This window comes from Erpetoichthys calabaricus, chromosome 1, assembly GCF_900747795.2.
Source record: "Erpetoichthys calabaricus chromosome 1, fErpCal1.3, whole genome shotgun sequence".
Taxonomy (NCBI): Eukaryota; Metazoa; Chordata; class Cladistia; order Polypteriformes; family Polypteridae; genus Erpetoichthys; species Erpetoichthys calabaricus.
This window is the reverse complement of record NC_041394.2, coordinates 270,965,828-270,987,076: the sequence shown is the minus strand read 5'-3', so window position 1 is coordinate 270,987,076 and position 21,249 is coordinate 270,965,828. Positions and strand designations below refer to the sequence as shown.

The window sequence follows — 21,249 nt, the reverse complement described above, 5'->3', positions numbered from 1 at the left end:
AGTTGGAAGGAAAGTTGGGGTAAGACTTCACTGGCAAGGGGGCAGAGATGTCTGATTAACTTGGAAGAGAGAGACTGGGATCTTAGCTGGTTAATGCTTCGGTGGTGGGCACCCCATATGTAACAAAGGAATGAAAAACAGTTTTTAAACAGGTCTGACAGGACAGTATCCTCTTCTAAGTTTGTGTAGACTTATATATGAAGGCCTATATACATAATGTGATTATTTTGAAGATACCCTGTATATACAGCATAAATAAATATGTTTGTGTGCGTGTCTCTCTCTGTATGTTCCTTTTTTGTATTTGTATAATTAATATTATTTATCTGCGGTGGGTTGGCACCCTGCCCAGGATTGTTTCCTGCCTTGTGCCCTGTGTTGGCTGGGATTGGCTCCAGCAGACCCCCGTGACCCTGTGTTCGGATTCAGCGGGTTGGAAAATGGATGGATGGATGGATATTATTTATGTAATAATGTATTAAAGTTAAATATTCATGCATTTTGTTTTGCTAAATATCACAGTTCTTTTTGAATACCTGCCACATAAAGCCTAGCATGTCTTTAAAACATCCTGCAAAGGTTTCCTATGACAAAGAGCTGACAGACTAGAACCAGTATGATTGAGTATGCATATCCTAAATCAAAAGGTTTCTCCAGAGTTTGTGTTGCTGAGGATGAGTGAGACTTGCTCAAGCAAGACCTTCAGTGATTAAGGTCACAATTCCTGTTGGGTTTATTTCAGTGCAATATTATCTTTTTGTTTCTGATGTTTTCAGCACTGAGGATTTCAGGCTAAAATCGATTTATGTTTGAGCTGCAACAATAGCTGAAATACCAAGGAAGCTTAAAATTGAAAAAAGGGTGGCTCAGGGTTAATCTGTGACATGGATAACCAAACTAATTAAGTACTCTTCACCAGGTGACAACTGTTTTTCACACAAGATTAAAAAACTGTTGTTCTATTCTCATTGAGCAGAATATTGCATGTTTTTTCAATGTATTTTTCAATTGAACTCAGTGGGGGCTGAATCATTATTAATGTTAGCACTTACTTGAATAACTGCTTTGTTTTTTGTATTTTAGATGAGTTTCTTTACGCTGGAACAGCATTTGACTTCTTAGGCAAGGATTCTGCATTTACCCGCTCTCTAGGAAGTCAGCAACAGCAGCAACATTATATTAAAACTGATGTTTCTGAACATAACTGGATAAATGGTATGAAGAAAGTCTGCATTATTTAGACAACAGAAGTCCATTTTTCAACACTTGATGGATTGTTAACACTTCATATATGATGACCATTAATCAGCACACAGTATAGTTCACATTAAACTGCATTATGATTTGCACTGTTCCATAAAGGCATGCAGTTGTCATTATGTACAATGTAACAGAAAGACAGGGACATGATGAAGAAGAAGAAGAAAAAGTGTCATTTTCATTTGGTCAAAACTAAAGTTAAAATTATGGAGGGTATTGTACAGTAGATTCAAAAAGTGTGATTTATTTTTAAACAGATACATTTGCTCTCATTAATCTACATTCAATAACTCATAATGTGAAAATGAAAGAATGTTACCAAATAGGTTTGCAAACATAAAAAAAATAAAAAAACTGAAATCACTCATTCATATAAGTATTGAGGTCCTTAAATCAGTACTCTGTAGAAGCATCTTTGTCAGTAATTACTGCTTTGAGTCTTTTGTATGCTGTATGGCTATGGCTGTGGCTATGACTAATGGATTGTAAGCCTCAAGGCTGCTGCTTTACTTCTTACCTCTAACTTAGTGTTTCTTAAACTATGGGTGGCTGACATTTTTGTGACTGGTTGCCACATGATGGTGTAGTAAAATTAACAGGGTTCATACAAGTACAAATTCTGTGGTGAATAATACACGGCCTCTATTTGGCAAACTGTTTACTGTTGTATTACATGATCCGAGATGCAGCCCGTAAACAACACAGAGAACTTTTATTTCTTTGGTATGAAAATATAATAACTATTCCCTGTGACCTCACATCCCTACTCACAACGTGTAAAACAATCAAACTGAGATGACTGACAAACATAGACATGTATAAGAAAGGGCAAGAGAGTTGAAAGGTACGATGGTGGTAGTTTGAAATGTTGAAATAAAAATAATGAGTGCGGCACAAGGATGCGTTATGAGGGGCTAGTCAATAGGGTGGAGGTATTTATAATGTTATAGCAGTGTTATATGCTAAGTGCAGTTTCAGTAACAATGGACAAGTAGTCAGAGAACTGTTCAGAGCCTCATCTCTTGTTCACCATTTTGGTATACATTGAATGTGTATCTACCTCTGTAACTGAGGTGCAGAGATTTTGTATCAAATTTATGATTTATCAGCAAGGGAGAATTCCATCTTATAATATTTTTTTTAAAATAAAATTCGATAAATTTCAATTTGCCAGTAGTGTGAAGGATGTATTTCTTGGACCATTGAAGACTGGGAACACCAGAAAAAAGGGTGAGACAGGCTGAAGAGTGCAGACCTCTGCATTCACCACATGGTCAGTCAGTATCACTAAACATTTCACATTGCACTATTCGCCAAATTCTTTGCACAGTATATATTTATCCTATCACTTGTACAAAATTTAAATAGTGCACAAATGTTGCAGGAATAATTTAGCTACACGACTCCACTTTTATACTTTACACTTTTTATACTTTATGTCTGCTGAATTGTTAAATAAAAACCAGGATATGAGGAAAAATCTGCAGATTCATTAAGATTATCATATCCTTGTGCCACTCTCCTTATAAAGAATTTTTTTTCCTAGCTTTACTAAAGCTTACACTAAGCATTTACACTGGCAGTAATACACTTCGGGAATTTATTTCATTTTGAATTTTAATTATTGTTTAATTAACAAAATATTTGCTTTCTACTTTTTTTTTAGTAATATTCACATGATTAATACGCTTAAATAGCAGTTAAAAACATTTTACTGTATTGTTTTTGTAACATTATTATTATTATTATATGGCCTTTGTTATTTTTTATTTATGGCTCTGCTGATCTTATAGCAAGAATCCTCTTCTTGGGTCCCAGTATTCTTGTTTGGGTCCTCAAATTAAAAAGTTTAACAACCCATGTTCTAATCCATGGAGTGATCTTAATGAAGGGCTGCAGCTATACAATATTTTAATTAGAGCTTATGGTAACAAAGTTTACTTTTTGGAATATAAACCCTTAATTACACTTTGCCAAATGTGGTCTTAGAAATAACTATGTTTATTTCTTAGTGATTTGTTTATTTTAGATATTTAATGTCTTTTTTTCACAATTTAAATTTAGTTTTAAATTTTTTAAGGTATTGCAGTTTAAGAATGAAACTTTTATCCTTTTTTATTCACCACATTTCTAGTAATAATGACAACAACTTATAATTATTGTATTGCTCTAGGACTTTGATTCTCACATCAGTTAATAAGAGGCAGCCATTGGTTATTTTCAAAATTGTGTGACAAAGAGCCAGACATCACATTTTATTCATAGTATATAGTTTATATGGGCACAATATAAGAAAGCAGTTCCTTCTGATTGTTTGAATGATGTATGTGTATTGAAATTTCAGTGTTAAGATTTTTATGTTAACCATTAATCACTGAAAAAATTATTATAAAACAAGAATGAAATAATGTATTATTCTACTGAAGGAATTGCATTAAAAAACTGAAAAAAACACTAAAGTATTGAATTTTACTAAGCCTGAAATATATGAACTGTGAATCATTCTCTTCTGGGACTTGAACCTTTAAAATCACACATTCTAGCCCTTGTAGGGAGTAAAAAATTAGCATCTTAATTTGGAAATAGATGGGATTCTCCTTGACTGCTGTTTTTACATTTCATGTTAACTGCAACACTTGTAGACTATCTGATAGTAAAAACCTAATACTGTCATAGAAAATTGTGATCTCAAACTGCATCAGATATGGCTGAGAGGCTAAGACAGGCTAGTTCAACTCCCATTTCTAACTCATTGTGAGACAATGAACATGTCACTTAAACTGCCTGTAAAACAAAACATGTAGATAATTTGAACGTGAATCTCTATTTTAAAGGTGCCCAAGATGATTTCTTCTATAGAAAGGTTGTACTGTATTGTAATTTAAAGAAGATAAGACTGTTGCCTTATTTTAAAATGTTTTATGTTGTTTACACAGAGGCTAAATTTATTGAGGCATATTCAATACCAGACACATACAATCCAGATGATGATAAAATCTACTTCTTTTTTCGGGAAGCCAACAAAGATGATGGTACAACTGACAAGACTGTTTTTTCAAGAGTGGGTCGAGTATGCAAGGTAAGTTTATACCTGTATTGTATCATTAAAAGGGAGCAAAATGGACATGTCGCACACCTCAACTTTTCACAGATTAATTTTCAGTAATGTAATAACTGATATATATCTGAGTATATGAAGGGCTGTCCTGGAAAAAATGTTAATTATACTAGATAAATCAGTAGTGTATTGCATAGTATGTATAATCTTGTGAGTGTAATTTAGCAGTTCTGATTACTGTATTCATTAGACACTGAGAAGAGGATATGAATAGATCTACAGTCTATCCAAGGAGAAAGTGATTTTCCCTATATGGACCCTATATTAGGATTAACAGGTGTGGAATAGAGATGGATAGATGGACACTTATTTACAATAGTCAAATTATTTGGGAATCTCAAATTGCACAAACCACAGTGATATCTACTTACAGGCTTTCAGTATTTATACAAATGTGCACTGTCTCAAACAAAAATACTCAGAAGCCAAATTACTTTCAGATGCATGAAGTTACTGAGTACAGGTTGAACTTAAAAATATATCAGGTACAAGCACTAAGTTAAAACACAGGAAAACATTTTTAAAAATTCAGACCAAATTCTTGGAGAATTTCATAGTTATAACTTGCAGGCATCATTCCCAGATGTCAGAAGAGCCTGGACTCGGTTTAGTTTTATTACATATAATATTTGCCAGGAAAAACTTTAATGTTCTGGATTTTTTCTGCAGTATAGTAAAATCATTGTATGTTTCTGGCTTTTATGTTTCATCAGAATTGGATATGTTTATATGAATAAAATTGTGTTTTTTGGTATAGTTACTTTTTTAAGTCAAACCTCTTCCAGACTTTGAGTCATGCTTTCTATTTTTGATTTAAAGAAAATTCAGTTCTGCTCTAAGTTACTATTTGAGTTCCTTCCATCTTCTATACATTTACAAGTTTTATAATTTGTTAGCATTATTGGTCTGCCTAATATGATTTTTGATCTTATTTTATATCCCAGTCATATATGTAAGTTATTTTTCTTTTTATAAAAAAGATAATTAAATACAACAAAGCAAAAACAAGATGTAATATTTAATACAATTACAAGCATAAATTAACAATCGATAAAGCAATTTAATTCAATGTAACAACAAGTCGACCAACAATACGAAAGATCACAGAGAGAAGTTAATTTTTTTAATCAATTAGACAAATATTCACAGAACAGATGGATCTTCAAACGCTTCTTAAATACATTGAGGGAGTCAACAGTTTGGATAAAGGTAGGCAGCTCATTCCACCAACTAGGAACTACACAGGAAAACAGTCTGAATTGAGACTTGATGTCATACAAAGGATCACCATACATCACCAGACACTGTCCACTGGCAGACCTGAGTGGGTGAATAGGAGCATAGCACCCCACCGGTGTCTCCATATACACCGGTGCTGACCCACTGACTACTCTGTAGTAAACCATCAGTGACTTGAACTTAATGTGTACTGCTACATGAAGCTGTAGTGACCTAAACAGAGAGGAATGATGTGTGCCTGCCTCAGCTGGTTAAATACAAGATGAGCCGCTACATTCCGGACCATCTGCAGCAGATTCTCCTGCCAGAAGTGAGTTGCAGTACAATACCAAAGCCTGGACCAGAATTTCTCTATCAGATAATGTATACTCTGTCAGATAAGTTCTGATCTTGTGGATGTTGAACCTTCATGAATGAGAGACAGTAGAAATGTGTTCAGATAAAGACAGCTGCTCATCAATTACCACCCCACAGTTGTGTACTGACTTGGCCGGTGTTAGCGACAGTGAGCCAAGCTGTCTAGAGATGGGGAGTTGAATAGTCTGGCTGGTCAGGATCACAAGAAGCTTGCTTTGTTGAGCTGTAGATGGTGGTCTTTCATCCAGGTTGAGATATCAGTAATAAATAAAGAGACTGTAGCTGATATCGTGTTGTCCTCAGGACGGAACGACAGGTATAGCTGTGTAAATTCAGCACAGCACTGATAAGAGCCTAGCGAGGTGGTGTACAGAAAGAGAAGCAGAGGAAGCAGCGCAGATCCTAGGGGCACCACTGTTCATATCTGATTCGCCTTTGACAACTCTTCTCACCTGGACACACTGTAGGATCTACCCGAGATGTAGGACTCAAACCATCTGGGAGCAGTCCCAGTGACGCTAAGGTCAGAGAGAGTGGGAAGAATGTCGTGGTTGACTGTGTCAAAGACCGAGGAGAGTTCTAGAAGGAACAGGACCAATGACATGTTGGTAGCTCTATCAAATTGCAGCTGGTTAACCACAGTTAGTAGAGCCGTCGCAGTCAAGTGGTTCCTCTTGAAGCCGGACTGGTTGGTATCAAGCAATCCTTTCTTATGTTCAAACTGAAAATAAAAAAAAAAACAACAGTTTAAATTAAGTAAAATAATGATATCATTAAAAGTTTGTAATTCTATTTTTAAATTTTCCTCACATCAAAATTTTTACTTTAAACAATTACATTAGTTTTTAATAGACTGTAGTTTTGTTCAGTTACTAATTTACCTTTAAAGATAACTATAGAGATAAATATCTTCCTCCTTGCTTCATAGCTAGATAAATGAAATTTCCCAATGTAATACATCAAGCCCCAGACACAAGACTCCTGAATTTAGAAAAGAGAGAATAAGGTGTAAAAGTGCTGTCAAGGCACTAACTTGTTAGTAGCATTTTTAGATATATCATTTATATAAATTAACAAGTGCAGCAGCAGCAGCACCAGCACTACTTCCTGCACAATCCAATTTTTAACCTCAGATAATTAAAAAATTCCTGTACCAGAGCCTGCAGTTTTCATTGTTATAATCAGTTCTGATCCCTGGACCCCATCTTGTAATTTCATAACTAGCTTCTCATGGTAATCCTTCTATAACATGATTCTCCAAGTTAATTGGTAACTCAAGTGTTCCTGATTGTGTCCACCGTCAAGGGCTGGTTATTATCTTGTGCCCAGAGCTGCAGCTTTAGCTATCCATGATCATTAATTAAACTGGTAAATAAACAAGTGAAGAGTCAACATTAGTAATATGAAATCTGTTCGGTTGAAAACATTTGTCTCTGTCCTAAACTTTTATTTTAAAATTCTTTCATTCTGCTTTCTCATGATTCACTTCACATTAACTGGTCAATATTTATCATGGCTGATATTTCATTCCCAAGAAATAAATTACATTGATCCTGGAAGAAAATACTGCCAAGCTAGTCCTTCCAGGCTAAGGACAAAGCTATTGCCCAGCAGGTGGCATTTAAGCAGGGAGAGAACCCTGAGGGAACAAGAGAAGAATCCTGGAGCAAACTAAGTAACACTCCCCCAGGATGCTACTAGACAGGCAACCCAGCTCCTTGTAAAGATTTCTGATTCTCAAAGTAAGACCAAGAGGGGGACACCAGAGTTGGCAATATCTCATGATTGCAGAGGTACCAGAAGGGAACATATAGGAGCCCTTTTTAGTCCAGTCAGCTGAGGTGCTGCCTTGGAAGCTTGGCCTTTAAAAGAATATGTTTAGTATTACTTCATAACTATGGTGTTGCCATGGGAAGTTGTGTTCTAAAATTAAGTGTTTTCTATATTTTTTTAAAAACAGCATTCCCTCACTAGTGTTTTATAAGGAAGGCTAATGGGGCATTTGTTACAATGGAGTTGACAGGCATTTGTTAAACTTCAAGTTTACTGACCATGTTTACTCAGTTTACTCAATGAATATAACAGAATATATTAAATGTAACATCATATGAGAGATATGAGAAGTGCACGTTAGATATTTTCAGGCAGCAAAGCTGGAAAACTGTTGTCCCTCTGTGCTTCACTAGAATATTGTAATATATATTTTTATTAAAGAAGAAGTTAAGCATAGGACAAAAAAGTGAAGTATGTGATGAAACAATTTAAGTTCATTTAAGAACTTGCCTGGAGTTTACTAACGAAAACATGTTAAGCATAATAACTTTATAACACAAATATAATTTTACGATTTCTGTCAATGACAGGAAATAATGAAGCAGGGGAACAAAAATAAATAGATTAATTAAAATCAACTAAGTCACAATGCTGGGCAATATTTGTTGAGTGACGGTGAGCTGCAGACATATTACTGCCTCACACAAAGGCATATGGTGTATTGTGAACTACAAGTGTGGTCCATTTCTAACTGTAAAGCATAGCCAGGCACATTGGAGTATGTATATTATAGTGACATTTATGATTGTTGATTTTACTGCAAACTAAGACTAAAACTTAATTTATTGTTTGCTGTGTTTATCATGATGCCAGGGAGTGGTGATATGTTGCAGCTTCGTGCAAGTAAATATTTTATTGTGTTCTGTACACATGACAATACTACTACTATTATTGCCATCACTACTACTACTGTAACAAATGAGGACTATTAAATAATAATAAAAAATAAATAAATATTGTTTAGTTATTCACTTGGCCTGAATTCATGTTTTCCAAAATAAGTCACTCAAGTGTGTCAATGTGAGAAGCTCATAATTTAAAATTATTAAAGATTAAAATCGACACATAGTTTTTTCAACATAGTCATACAAAAAACATTTAATATACTTTTCTGACCTTTAAATTCAGATGCTATGACTAATAATTCTACAGACATTTTTCTGAGAAAAACTGATTACAGGCCATAACATTCACTGTTAAATTTTTTAGCTATTTACATATATGTACATACATGTCTGATGAAATGTTGTTTTGAACCACAAGAACTTGGAAGCAGTATTATACAGCATTAAAAATTACACACATAAGAAAAAAATGCAGCCTACACGAGAATAACATTTGTCATGTGAAGACATGCATAGAATATGTAACTGAATATACTACTTGAAAGTGTCTTACAATAACTGGTTTGAAATCCAAGATTGTGTCAACTGTTTGCCGGGTGATTTCTTTGTCTCTCTAATAGGTCATTTCTCTCTTTTACCCTTTTCAGCATGAAAGATAAAATTTGGTGCAGAACACACACAGATCTTCAACACTGCACCTGTTAATACTTTTCAGAAGATGACATCTTTTCTTTTAAATATAAAATGAAAAACAGCAAGAAAGAATAAGCCATATGTTTTTTGGTTATCATTTACTTGGCCCGATATTTTAAATAAACATTTTGTACCAGTGACAGAAATACACTCTTTGTTTAATGCATTTCTAGTTTTTCCCTTTTATTTAAATCTCACAATTCTTTAACTACCAAAATATTAGTACATTACATGTAAAATTAGAGTTAGGAGTAGTGTTAGCAGTTTTGATTAAGCATTCAACAAGAATCATACCCACCAAAATTATTTACTAATTAGTTTATCTTGGCAATCTACTCAATATCAGGTCATCTAGCAATACTGAGTATTTATTCATAAGAAAAGAGGCTTTCCAACATCTTGAAAGTGTATATTATTACTTATCCTAACAACAACCATGAATTCTTTCATGATAATGATTAACTTGACTTTAATTTGGTGCATGGATTATTAGAGTAAGGGAGGTATTCATATAGTTCCAAGTAATTATAAAGTTACATGACCAAATACATTTCCAGGAATTAAAATTCAGTGCCCCCAGGCCACTTGCCCCTCTTTTTATATTTTTAAAACTTATCAGTAACTCTTTAACTCCAGTGGTACAAAACCAAGTAAGACACAATCAGAAACACCACTAAAGCAACCACTGCCAAATACATGTGGCCAGTTGTTTTATGCTTTGTATAAAAGAAAATAAACACAGTTTATTTGTCCATGTTTCTTTATCTCCTCCTTATTGCTGTTTTTTTTTCTGCTCACCCTCATTCTTTAGACTTTGCATTTCCCCCAATTTTACCTTAGCAAATTATTTTTCAGATTTTTGTCATAATATTTTTAACTTGATCAGTTAAAATTTCTTGAACATAGATCATTAACAGTTTAACTTTTTTACTTTCTTGTATACGAAGTGGTGGATGAGATACGCCCGGAGTTCCTCAAGGCACTGGATGTTGTAGGACTGTCTTGGTTGACACACCTCTGCAACATCGCATGGACATCAGGGACAGTGCCTCTGGATTGGCAGACTGGGGTGGTGGTCCCCCTCTTTAAGAAGGGGAATCGGAGGGTGTGTTCCAACTTCAGAGGGATCACACTCCTCAGCCTCCCTGGAAAAGTCTATTCAGGGGTCCTGGAGACGAGGGTCCGTCGGATAGTCGAGCCTCGGATTCAGGAGGAACAGTGTGGTTTTCGTCCTGGTCATGGAACAGTGGACCAGCTCTATACCCTTAGCAGGGTCCTGGAGGGTGCATGGGAGTTTGCCCAACCAGTCTACATGTCTTTTGTGGACTTGGAAAAGGCATTCGACCATGTCCCTCGGGGAATCCTGTGGGGGGTACTCCAAGAGTATGGGGTACCGGCCCCCCTGATAAGGGCTGTTCGGTCCCTGTACGATTGGTGCCAGAGCTTGGTCCGCATTGCCGGCGGTAAGTCAAACCCGTTTCCAGTGAGAGTTGGACTCCACCAGGGCTGCCCTTTGTCACCGATTCTGTTCATAACTTTTATGGACAGAATTTCTAGGCGCAGCCAGGGCGTTGAGGGGGTCCGGTTTGGTGGGCTCAGGATTGGGTCACTGCTTTTTGCAGATGATGTTGTCCTGTTTGCTCATCAGGCCGCGGTCTTCAGCTCTCTCTGGATCGGTTCGCAGCCGAGTGTGAAGCGGCTGGGATGAGAATCAGCACCTCCAAATCCGAGACCATGGTCCTCAGCCGGAAAAGGGTGGAGTGCCCTCTCAGGGTTGGTAGCGAGATCCTGCCCCAAGTGGAGGAGTTCAAGTATCTCGGGGTCTTGTTCACGAGTGAGGGAAGAATGGAGCGTGAGATCGACAGGCGGATCGGTGCAGCATCCGCAGTAATGCGGGCGCTGCATCGGTCTGTCGTGGAGAAAAAGGAGTTGAGCTGCAAGGCGAAGCTCTCAATTTACCAGTCGATCTATGTTCCTACCCTCACCTATGGTCATGAGCTATGGGTAGTGACCGAAAGAACGAGATCGCGAATACAAGCGGCTGAAATGAGTTTCCTCCGCAGGGTGTCTGGGCTTTCCCTTAAAGATAGGGTGAGAAGCTCAGTCATCCGGGAGGGGCTCAGAGTAGAGCCGCTGTTCCTCTGCATTGAGAGGAGTCAGATGAGGTGGCTCGGGCATCTGATCAGGATGCCTCCTGGACACCTCCCTGGTGAAGTGTTCCGGGCACGTCTAACCGGGAGGAGGCCCCGGGGAAGACCCAGGACACGCTGGAGGGACTATGTCTCTCGACTGGCCTGGGAACGCCTTGGGATTCTCCCGGAAGAGCTAGAAGAAGTGGCCGGGGAGAGGGAAGTCTGGGCATCTCTGCTCAAGCTGCTGCCCCCGCGACCCGACCTCGGATAAGCGGGAGACAATGGATGGATGGATGGATGGTATACGAAGTATAAGGAAAGTATTGTAATCGTCCAAAGATTTGATGTTGATATTTTGATGAATCTCGACGTTTTAGACCTCCCTGACGTTCTCATATATGAACTATAGGGAAATTATTAGAATCCTCCAAAAATTCCATTTTAAAATTTAGACAAATCTCTATGTTTTAGACCTCCCTGAGTCCGAAAATACTATTTTTGGAATCATGCCCGTGTGTCTGTCTATGTGTGTGTGTATTGGTATGTAAACACGATAACTTGAGTACGCTTTCACTTAGGTCAGCCAAATTTTGCATACAAGTATTAGGTACAAAACATAGATTTCTATCAACTTTGTGGCTATTTCTGTTAACTGGAAGTGGTACTTTACCTTTTATTCATGCAAGTCCAATTTATTCAAGTTTATTTTTATAATAATTGTTCAATATATTATTAATTTGATTTGATTTGTTGTTGATGGTTCTTTAATGTACATAACATAAAAATATAATCTTTGTCTTGCGGTTTACTCCTCAAATATCGATCCCCATATCTGAGTATACAAGAAAGTCTATGGGACATCACTCCTGGTTTTTGTTTAATAAAGCTAATACCAAGAATACTTGAAATTATTATTGCATTTATTATTCACTACCTGTTAAAAGTTTGAGCATACCCGATTATCCATGTTTTTGTGATTGACTGTAGCTTAAATTGTTAAAATATACCTAAAACACTTCATGTTATGATTATTCATACTGTATATAGCAACTAAAAATGAACTACATTGATAATGTTAACTTTTCATTTTCAATAAAATGAATACCCAAAGAAAACAGATTTTTAGTCTGAAACCCAGAGTAGTTAAAGTCAGAAATGTATAAAACATGCTAAAATAAGTTTAAAATTGTTATTGTTAGGTAATCTTACAGTTAACTAAGATTACATTTTTGTCACCAAATGCTGGTTGCGGGTGAGTATCCTCAGTTCTTTTTTCTTTTCTTTTTTTTATTGACAGGAATTTAAGAAACTTATATAAGGAAAGTATTTTAATTTTTAAATAAACCTAGTTTCCTGGAAGTGTGCTCAGACTTTCGCGTAAAACTGTACTGTGTGATATTTTATTTTAGAATCTTCCTTAATGCAGTTACTAGTCATAGGTACAGCAGAAAGAAGAAAGAAGCAATGCAACAAACAGCTGTGAAAGTGGTGACAGTTCTATTGCAGAACACACTCATTGTCAGAGCCATGCTGATATCTAACTGCTGTGAGCAGAATACCTGGATGAAGTGGAGAGTCTGTCACACTGGTATCAGGACAACAGTTTGTTGTTGGATGTCAGCAGGACAAAGAAGCCCATCGGTATTAACAAGACTCAGGTGGGGAGGGTGGACAGTTTCAGATACCTAATTGTTCACATCACAGTGGACCTAAACTGATCTTAACACACTGACACCTTGGTGAAGAAGGCACAACACCATCTTTACCACCTCAGATGCCTCAGGGATTTCAGGCTTCACTATCAGCTAGAAAGGAACTTTTACACCATTTTTCAACCATTAAAAACACATCCACCATTGAAAGTATTCAGACAGAAAGTATTAATGCCTGGTTTAGGAAAAGAATGCAGCAAGTCCGCAAGGCTCTGTACAGATGGTGAGGTCAGCTGAACCCATCACTGGGTGTGCACTCTCACACTTCCAGGATATCTACACCAAGCGATGCCAGACCAGAGCAAATAAAATTATCAACAAAACTAGCCATCTTAACAATGGCCTCTTTTTAGTACTGCGATCAGGTAAACATTAACTCTGTCTAAAGTCCAGTTTAGAGAAACTGAAGAGGAGCTTTTTTTCCAAAATCCACACGCATCTTGAATAAGGAAAGTGTCTAGAATTACATGATGTCCTATTGTTAACTCTCTTAGTTTAAGTTTTTAAGCTATTTATTTAGTTACTATGTATTACTACCACATATTTAAAATTCTGTTAATTAATTTTGATATTTTAAAGCCATGTAATATTGTTATGGTCATTTTATATTCCTCAGAAAGTCACAGTCATTTGAGTTAAACAACTATGCATTTCAATACATATTGTGATGTACCCTGTATGTATAATTTGTATGTGACAAATAACATTTGATTTGATTTGATTTAATTGAGTCTTGGATGAGTGAGGATGTGTGTACAAATATTAGTTATGATTATCGAGTCTGAGGCAGAACCTTGTGTCTGATGCTCCAGGGATAGAATCTGGTCCAACACAATCCTGAACTGAAATTAGTGAAGTCAAAAAAACTGTTTAATTACTTTTGCTTTGTGCTTATTACTTCTACCAATATGCTGTTTGGTCCAACAGTTCAAATGTTCTGTTTCTCATATATTATTCACAATGCTTTCTTATTTTTACCAATATTTTTTGACTATTCTTACTTTAAAAATCAAATGTGGCTCCACCGTATAAAGCAACAATACAGTTAAAACGATATGGCATATTATTCAGACTTCTTTTGTCTGTATACTGTAAACCTGCACTGATATACAATGGTTTACCAGTTAGGCACTTATTTAGTAATCACTCCAAAGTGAAAATTTAAAAACTTAATCATGCAATCTTTCTAAGTCTCACTGCGTGTTTTTGGGTGGAAAAAATAAATATTTTGCATTTATAGTATATGGTACTAATCTCAGTAACAATTATGAAAATGTCAAAAATTGCTACAATTTAAAATAAATTGCAAAAAATAAACTGTTAATTTGGGTATAACAGTTTTTTAAGTTGCTCTAAGATGGATCAATATGGTCACTGAAAAGAAATGATGAAAACCTGCTATTGGTTTGTCAGTATTTTATAAACTTGCAGAGTTACATTACTTCTCCTTCCTTGTTTTCATTTCCAGAATGACATAGGAGGTCTAAGAAGCCTAACTCAGAAATGGACCACATTTCTAAAAGCTAGATTAATCTGCTCAATTCCTGGACCAAACGGTGTTGATACACATTTTGATGAACTACGTAAGCATATACCAAGTTATGCCAATGCCTTTTTTTGTTCTTTTCATAAAAATTTGAATAAATGTTTTCTGTTCCATTTACAGAGGACATTTTTCTTCTGTCAACAAAAGATGAAAGAAATCCTATAGTTTATGGATTGTTTACTACAACAAGGTAAGTTAATGTTAGTTAAATGTATTTTTATAGTATAATTCTGATTAGTGAGGTTGAGAGCTCAGATTTACAAAGAAAATATGATAACATACACCTACATACTGGTACAAAACCCATCAAGAAATGACAGGCTTAAAAAAAATACAATGAAGGATATATTTCCTGCGTTTTGAATTGGAATAACTTTGAAAATGTAAATGAGGATGGTTTCATAGTTTCTGACACTCATGAGAGACAGTTTTGCTGAGCAGCTGCTTGTGCCAATGCTACAGGAACTTCTTCTTGTAGATAACTGGTGATGTTCCCTCATTCTTTGAGCTCTTGCTCTTATTCTACTGTTCCATTTGGTCATTTCTTTCGTTATCTGATATTTACATTTCAAACATGATGAGCCAGGATGTCTGTCTATACTCATTTTAATTGACAGCAATTCTCGAGTACAATGATATATTTCACTGACATCATTGTTACAGCTTTAGAGCTTTTTTGGTAGAATATTTATAAAAATCGTTTAATTTCCACCCAACAATGACACCCTCTGTCTGAAATATGAAATACAACTAATGCATTGATGGAATAACATAGACAAAATTATGCAAATTATGTTGATATACATAAAATACATACAAACATTAATACATTTTTCAGTTTCTTGTGGTCATTGTTAATCCTGTAATTTCAAGTCAGATGAGGTTAGGTAAGATTATTTGATAACAGTGGTGAGTACAAAGATGTTGGATATCCTGTTAGAAATAAATTGTTTTCAGGCAAGAACTGGAGTTATATGACTACATAGAAGAACATTTCAGGTCAAATTGTAATTCTGAGCAGATTATGAAAAACAAGAACTGACTGCATTGTAGTGCTTTTTGCAAAATTTCCATACACTGATCCTTAGGACAATTAGCTCTTTGATAAACATTTTGAGAAGATGTATCATTATATTCTATTATTAGTAGACAGAGCTGAGAGTTACCATCATGAAGTGAAAATAAAAGTTAAGATTCCCAAAGATATCTTCTAATGTCAACATATCGAAAGAAAACAGAATTGGTTCGAGCAGCGAACTAATTAGAACACTAAATATTCTGAGAGGATAGAGAGAATACTTGCATCATGTTTACACATATATTAAAAGCAAACTGATTTTCAGAAGTAGTAGTATAAAGTTGTCAAAAAGACTTTGTGCTGAATGTTTGACAAGGTGAATGGCAGTAAGAAATCCATTACCTAAAGGACAAAATAGGGCCTTGAAGTACTGGCTATGGACTACTGCAGAATGGACAAAGTCTCCTCTTTACAGTAGAAACTGGAGACTTACTTTTTTATCACTGTTAAACTGTGCTTGAAGTGCTGTGCTGTGAGGTGCCTATCACGCAAGCTGGTGATCCTCAGAAACTTATCTTCTGAATGGGTTGTGACTTTGAATCTGACAGATCCCTCCAGTTTCTAATTGCCTTTGGATTGTGAAGGACACCGTACTCTCTGATACTTTGATTTTTTTTCAATTTCTCAAAATGAAAGGCCTACACTTCTAAGGTTAATAATGCTGTGTCTCATTTCATTTGTTAATTGCTGTTTTCTTGTCATTATCACTGGAATATTGTGTAAGCAGTACTTCAAAGGTTGCAGTAACATAGTCTGTTCCGACTCTGCTTTAAGACAGACAGGGGGCTTTTAAATAATCAACAGAAGTTGGGACCCTTGTGCAAATGGTTTCTTCAACTTGCAAGTCTTACTTTACTTTAAATGCTGCAGAACATCTGTAGTTGTAACTTATTATTTGTTCCTTAAAGAAGGTCCATTTGTAATGTTCTGAACTTTTCTTGTTTTCAGCTTTTGCTACTGTAACCTAAACTTAAACCACTGGCAGTTTACTGTTTATCTTTTTACCATTTTAGGTCATTCAATGCATACATCTCAACTGAATAAATTTAAAGAAAAACCGAGGTGTTCAGAATCTTTTGACTGATATCTATCTATCTATCTATCTATCTATCTATCTATCTATCTATCTATCTATCTATCTATCTATCTATCTATCTATCTATCTATCTATCGTGACCACAAGGGGGCACCATTGAGCCCCAATCCAAAGACACAGCAATACAGCACACATTATATGAATAAAATAAAGGACTTTTCTTCTTACTAGGCACTTCTATAGTAATCAGCCACAATAAACAATACAATAACAATAATAACCAATTCTTCATCCTTCTCTACCTGCACTGATTGTTGCCCACTTCCTCCTGACTCTGACTCCCTGATGTGAGGCAGTCAATTCCTTTCATGACAAACCCAGGAATTCTTCCAGGGTCATGCTGCACCCTTGAGTAAGAAATTCAGGGTCATATCGATCCCCAGTGACTCCAACAAAGGCTTTACTTCAGATCTCCTAGTCCCAAGTACCTCTGGGGGTATCCCAATCCTTATTTATTAAAACATACTGGCCAGGTACAAATTTATTTTCCAGGCTATCTGCTTGTGTCGCTGTGCTGGCATCCTGTCCGGGTTATGGAACAGCCTTCAATTCAGGCAGGGTGCCCAGTCTCCTCCTACAATAAATAAATATATACAGTATATAGTATAGTATAGTTAGTAGTTTACAATAGATTAGACAATTAACCGGTTAAAGTTATTTATTAAATTGCCTGAATTGACTTTGTAAATATTACATCATTATGGAAGAGATACATGAACAGCCAACAGAACACCATTCATTTACTCAGAACTTTATAAAATTTAAATCATCTGTTAAACATCCATTCTCTTCAAAATCCACTTAATCCAATAAAGGCTTGTATGGGATCTCTTAGAGAATGACAAGTAAAATTCCAAAGGGCATTCTATGTTCTGATTTTCATGTCTATTTAGAGTTTGTTGAGACATATACAATTTAATTGATCTTTAGAAAAATCATGCTAATATGAATACATTCACTTTTTAGGGTCTGTCTGGTAATTTAAAAAGTTTAGTTAATAAAATAAAACTATTATTTAAAGTTTGTGTTTTATTAAAATAAAGGAGATCTGCAAGATAAGGGTGCTCAGACCCCAAATGGCTTGCATAATGCAGCCTGCAAATTATTCTTTTAGTTATTTCACGCCCCCCAGTGGTTAAGAATATTAAAACTCTTTGTAATAAGAAACTTGACTGTTTTTAACAGAGCACATTTATAGCTTCTATGAGAAGACACAGAGCTTACCTTTTATATCATCAGTTTAGCACAGGCGTTGCATTTGAAGGCTTAGAAAATAGCTCAATAGCTATATAGGTGCCAACTGTTTTATTGAACTTGCACTGTGTCTTAACTACTATACCAGGGGTTCAAATAACCTGAATATGCCCAATGGCTTGGTTATATTTTCAAATGTTCAAAAAGGGGCTTTACTGATAGTTTGTTTTGGATTTTTTTTTGTTCACACATGAACATAATATGTCTCTTTTTCAGCTCTATTTTCAAAGGCTCTGCAGTCTGTGTATATAGTATGGCTGACATTCGTGCTGCATTTAATGGTCCATATGCTCATAAAGAAGGACCAAATCATCGATGGATTGAATATGAAGGGAAGATACCATATCCACGTCCTGGAACAGTAAGTATTCATTTTATTAGAAAATTTAAAATGAAATAATAATATCAGAGAATTCATTCCACAACATATAATTTTCTTTCCTTTTTTATGCAGTTTCTATATATGCAATAAATGTATTAGAATTAAATAAGCTCTTCATGTTATTGTGAATGAAAGAGAAAAAAAACAAAACACATTTTTCACCTCATAAAATTATGCATTATTTTCATTTTTATTATTATTAGTATTTTTTAATTAAATTGTTTTATGTGCAATATAAAGTTACTAAGTTTATTGTGAGAAATTTTAGCATGCTGAAAAAGATTTCACAATAATACCACATTGACTGGAGTGATGGGAAATTGTAGTTTTTTAGCACAATGAAAAGATCAACAAAGCAGAAGTGCACTCATAAGCAGAATAATAACACAGTGGTACAATGTGGTAATATGTGATGTTATAGGCAGAAGTCTTATGTAAAATATTTCATCTTTACAATGCATAGCATTCAGACAATTCACATATGTTTTGTAAATGGAGACAGTGCCAAAAAGCTAAATGGGTTACAACATAGTTAGATGAGGTTAATGGAAAGCACAATGTAGGACCTTAGCTTAGATATAAAAGACTGACAGAAAAGGCATACACAACAACAACAAAGGTGACAAGCGATCCATAGAAGTGCTGAAGGTGAATAACCAAACTCATTTGTGCTTCCCTTGTACCATGGAGTGGAGTTTTGTTAGGATAGTTGTGACTACCTATCCCAGTCTTATACTGTGTTGTGCAGAACACAATGTTCTTACCCTGTGCTTTCAGGTCACCCATGCCTGTCATGGTGATTTAAGGCTGAAGAAGCTAAATGTGTTTAAATGAGTGGGAAAAACTTAAGGGACGGTTAGGCTTTAGAGTACATTGTGAATAAATTGTTGTGTTGCATCACTGGATTGTCATTGGAAAACAATCAATTTAGCCACATTAGCTAATGGAGTTAATTTTCCTCTTAAAGTGTATAAGTGTTGCACTGGGAACTCACAGAATGAAAATGGCTCCAGTTTAAAGAGATGGATCACATCTTTAGGTGAGCTTGATAACTGTTTAAGGAATTTGAATGAGCAGAGTCATTTTATTTTTTTATTCAAAGCCACAGAAAAATCTGTTATAATAATAAATCACTGACTAAACTTCAAACAGTACTGAAAGAAAAATGAGTTCAAAGCTCCTTCTTTGACTAGTGGACCTTAGACTCTTCCCAAAGAGCAATTTGTTTTATGATTAAAATTTCAAAATTACAGGGGAATTATTGTAATGTAATGTGTCATCTGTTTATGCTCAGATCAGTCATGCATTATAAGTACCATTTATTTTCCCATTATAAGTTTATTTCCTCATGCAATAATGTTAAATGTACATGAATTGGAAACTCCCAGTAATAGTACATTTTTAAAAATCTTTTCAACCTATTATTACTATTTAATGCCTTTTAAATAAACCCCAAATAATCATAAATCTATTAAACTTTTTTCATTGTGATTATTATTCTAAAAAGATAATGTGAGAGATGCACCAAAAATAGACTTTTTACTGTCTTCATATTGTAGAACATAGGATTTCCAATAAAGTGAATGAATAATTTGTTTTTTTTGCTATATCATTAAGACTACGAGTAAGTTGTTAAAAGAGACGTTGCTTATTGCAAGTCTTTAGAATTTTAATTTAATAAATATTTTTTTCATAACATTGACAGTTAGATCACTTTTTAATTTGTATTTTGCACATCCTTATCATTTTCAAGTTTACAATATTAAGTATGAAAACTCTTTCAGAATTTTTATTTTCATGTAATAAATTCTGTTAGTATAAAATTGTTAAAAATGTTATCTATTCTACTATTGAACCTTTCGCTCAGCAAAGTATTCTAAAACTGAAGAACAGTTTTTTCCCTTTTAAATCTTGTTTTCGAAATAGAGCAGCTGTCAATGGGATATGACATGTCTAAAGTAGATAATGTTAAATTTTACTTAGGCTATGTTAACTTAAAAGAAAAGAAGTCATTTGTCTTAAGGTAACCCCCTCCATTAAATTAATTAATTTTAGAGATTACTGTAGCATAAAGTGTTCACTATACTGATTAAAATTTACTGGACCATAACAAATACTATACACCCATTATCTGACAAGTACTTTGTCATGCATTCACAAACTACTGATGTGATTGAATGTATGGTAAGTAAATTATAAAGAAAATACTACATTATGATGTAGAGTGAAAAGATATTAATATAATACTTGAAAAATGAATTTCTAGAAAACATTTTATATTTCTCCCTTGTACCAAAATGCACATTTCATTAATGAGGCTGATAAAGAATGTGACTGTTAGAGACACTAAAGGAACCAAAATGCAAAGAGCTTAATAATAGTTTTGAGTAGTGCTTTTGAATTCTATTTTTAATGAACACTGCTTTGCCTTTTTCCCTGTTACTAGAAAGGGATTCATTATAGCAGCTAAAATATATTTCTGCCAGGTTTAAATGAAGGTATCTGGACCCCTGTTACAGGTAAACGTTTCTTCCTTCATGGTAAAAATAATGGAACTGGCATTTCCACAGCTGGTCTCTCCTTGATAGCGTCCAGTTCTCAGTAGACAGGTACCATTTCCTTTGTGTTTAGATTGTCCTTACTGGACTGAGCACATTCCAATGCACTTTAGACTCTTTCCTGTGGTGTCTCCAAGAAATTTGTA

At 35.1% G+C, this 21,249-nt stretch overlaps 1 protein-coding gene across 2 annotated transcripts in view; it reads left to right on the top strand.

Annotated features, from left to right (window-relative positions):
- sema3d (sema domain, immunoglobulin domain (Ig), short basic domain, secreted, (semaphorin) 3D) overlaps positions 1–21,249 on the top strand; it is a 187,311-nt gene that overhangs the window by 113,121 nt on the left and 52,941 nt on the right. For both annotated transcript variants that reach the window (XM_028814985.2, XM_028814990.2), the window contains exons 7-11: positions 1,084–1,215; positions 4,197–4,339; positions 14,658–14,772; positions 14,856–14,925; positions 18,380–18,524. In XM_028814985.2, the coding sequence (XP_028670818.2) occupies positions 1,084–1,215; positions 4,197–4,339; positions 14,658–14,772; positions 14,856–14,925; positions 18,380–18,524 (605 nt within the window). The remainder of the gene's footprint in view (positions 1–1,083; positions 1,216–4,196; positions 4,340–14,657; positions 14,773–14,855; positions 14,926–18,379; positions 18,525–21,249) is intronic.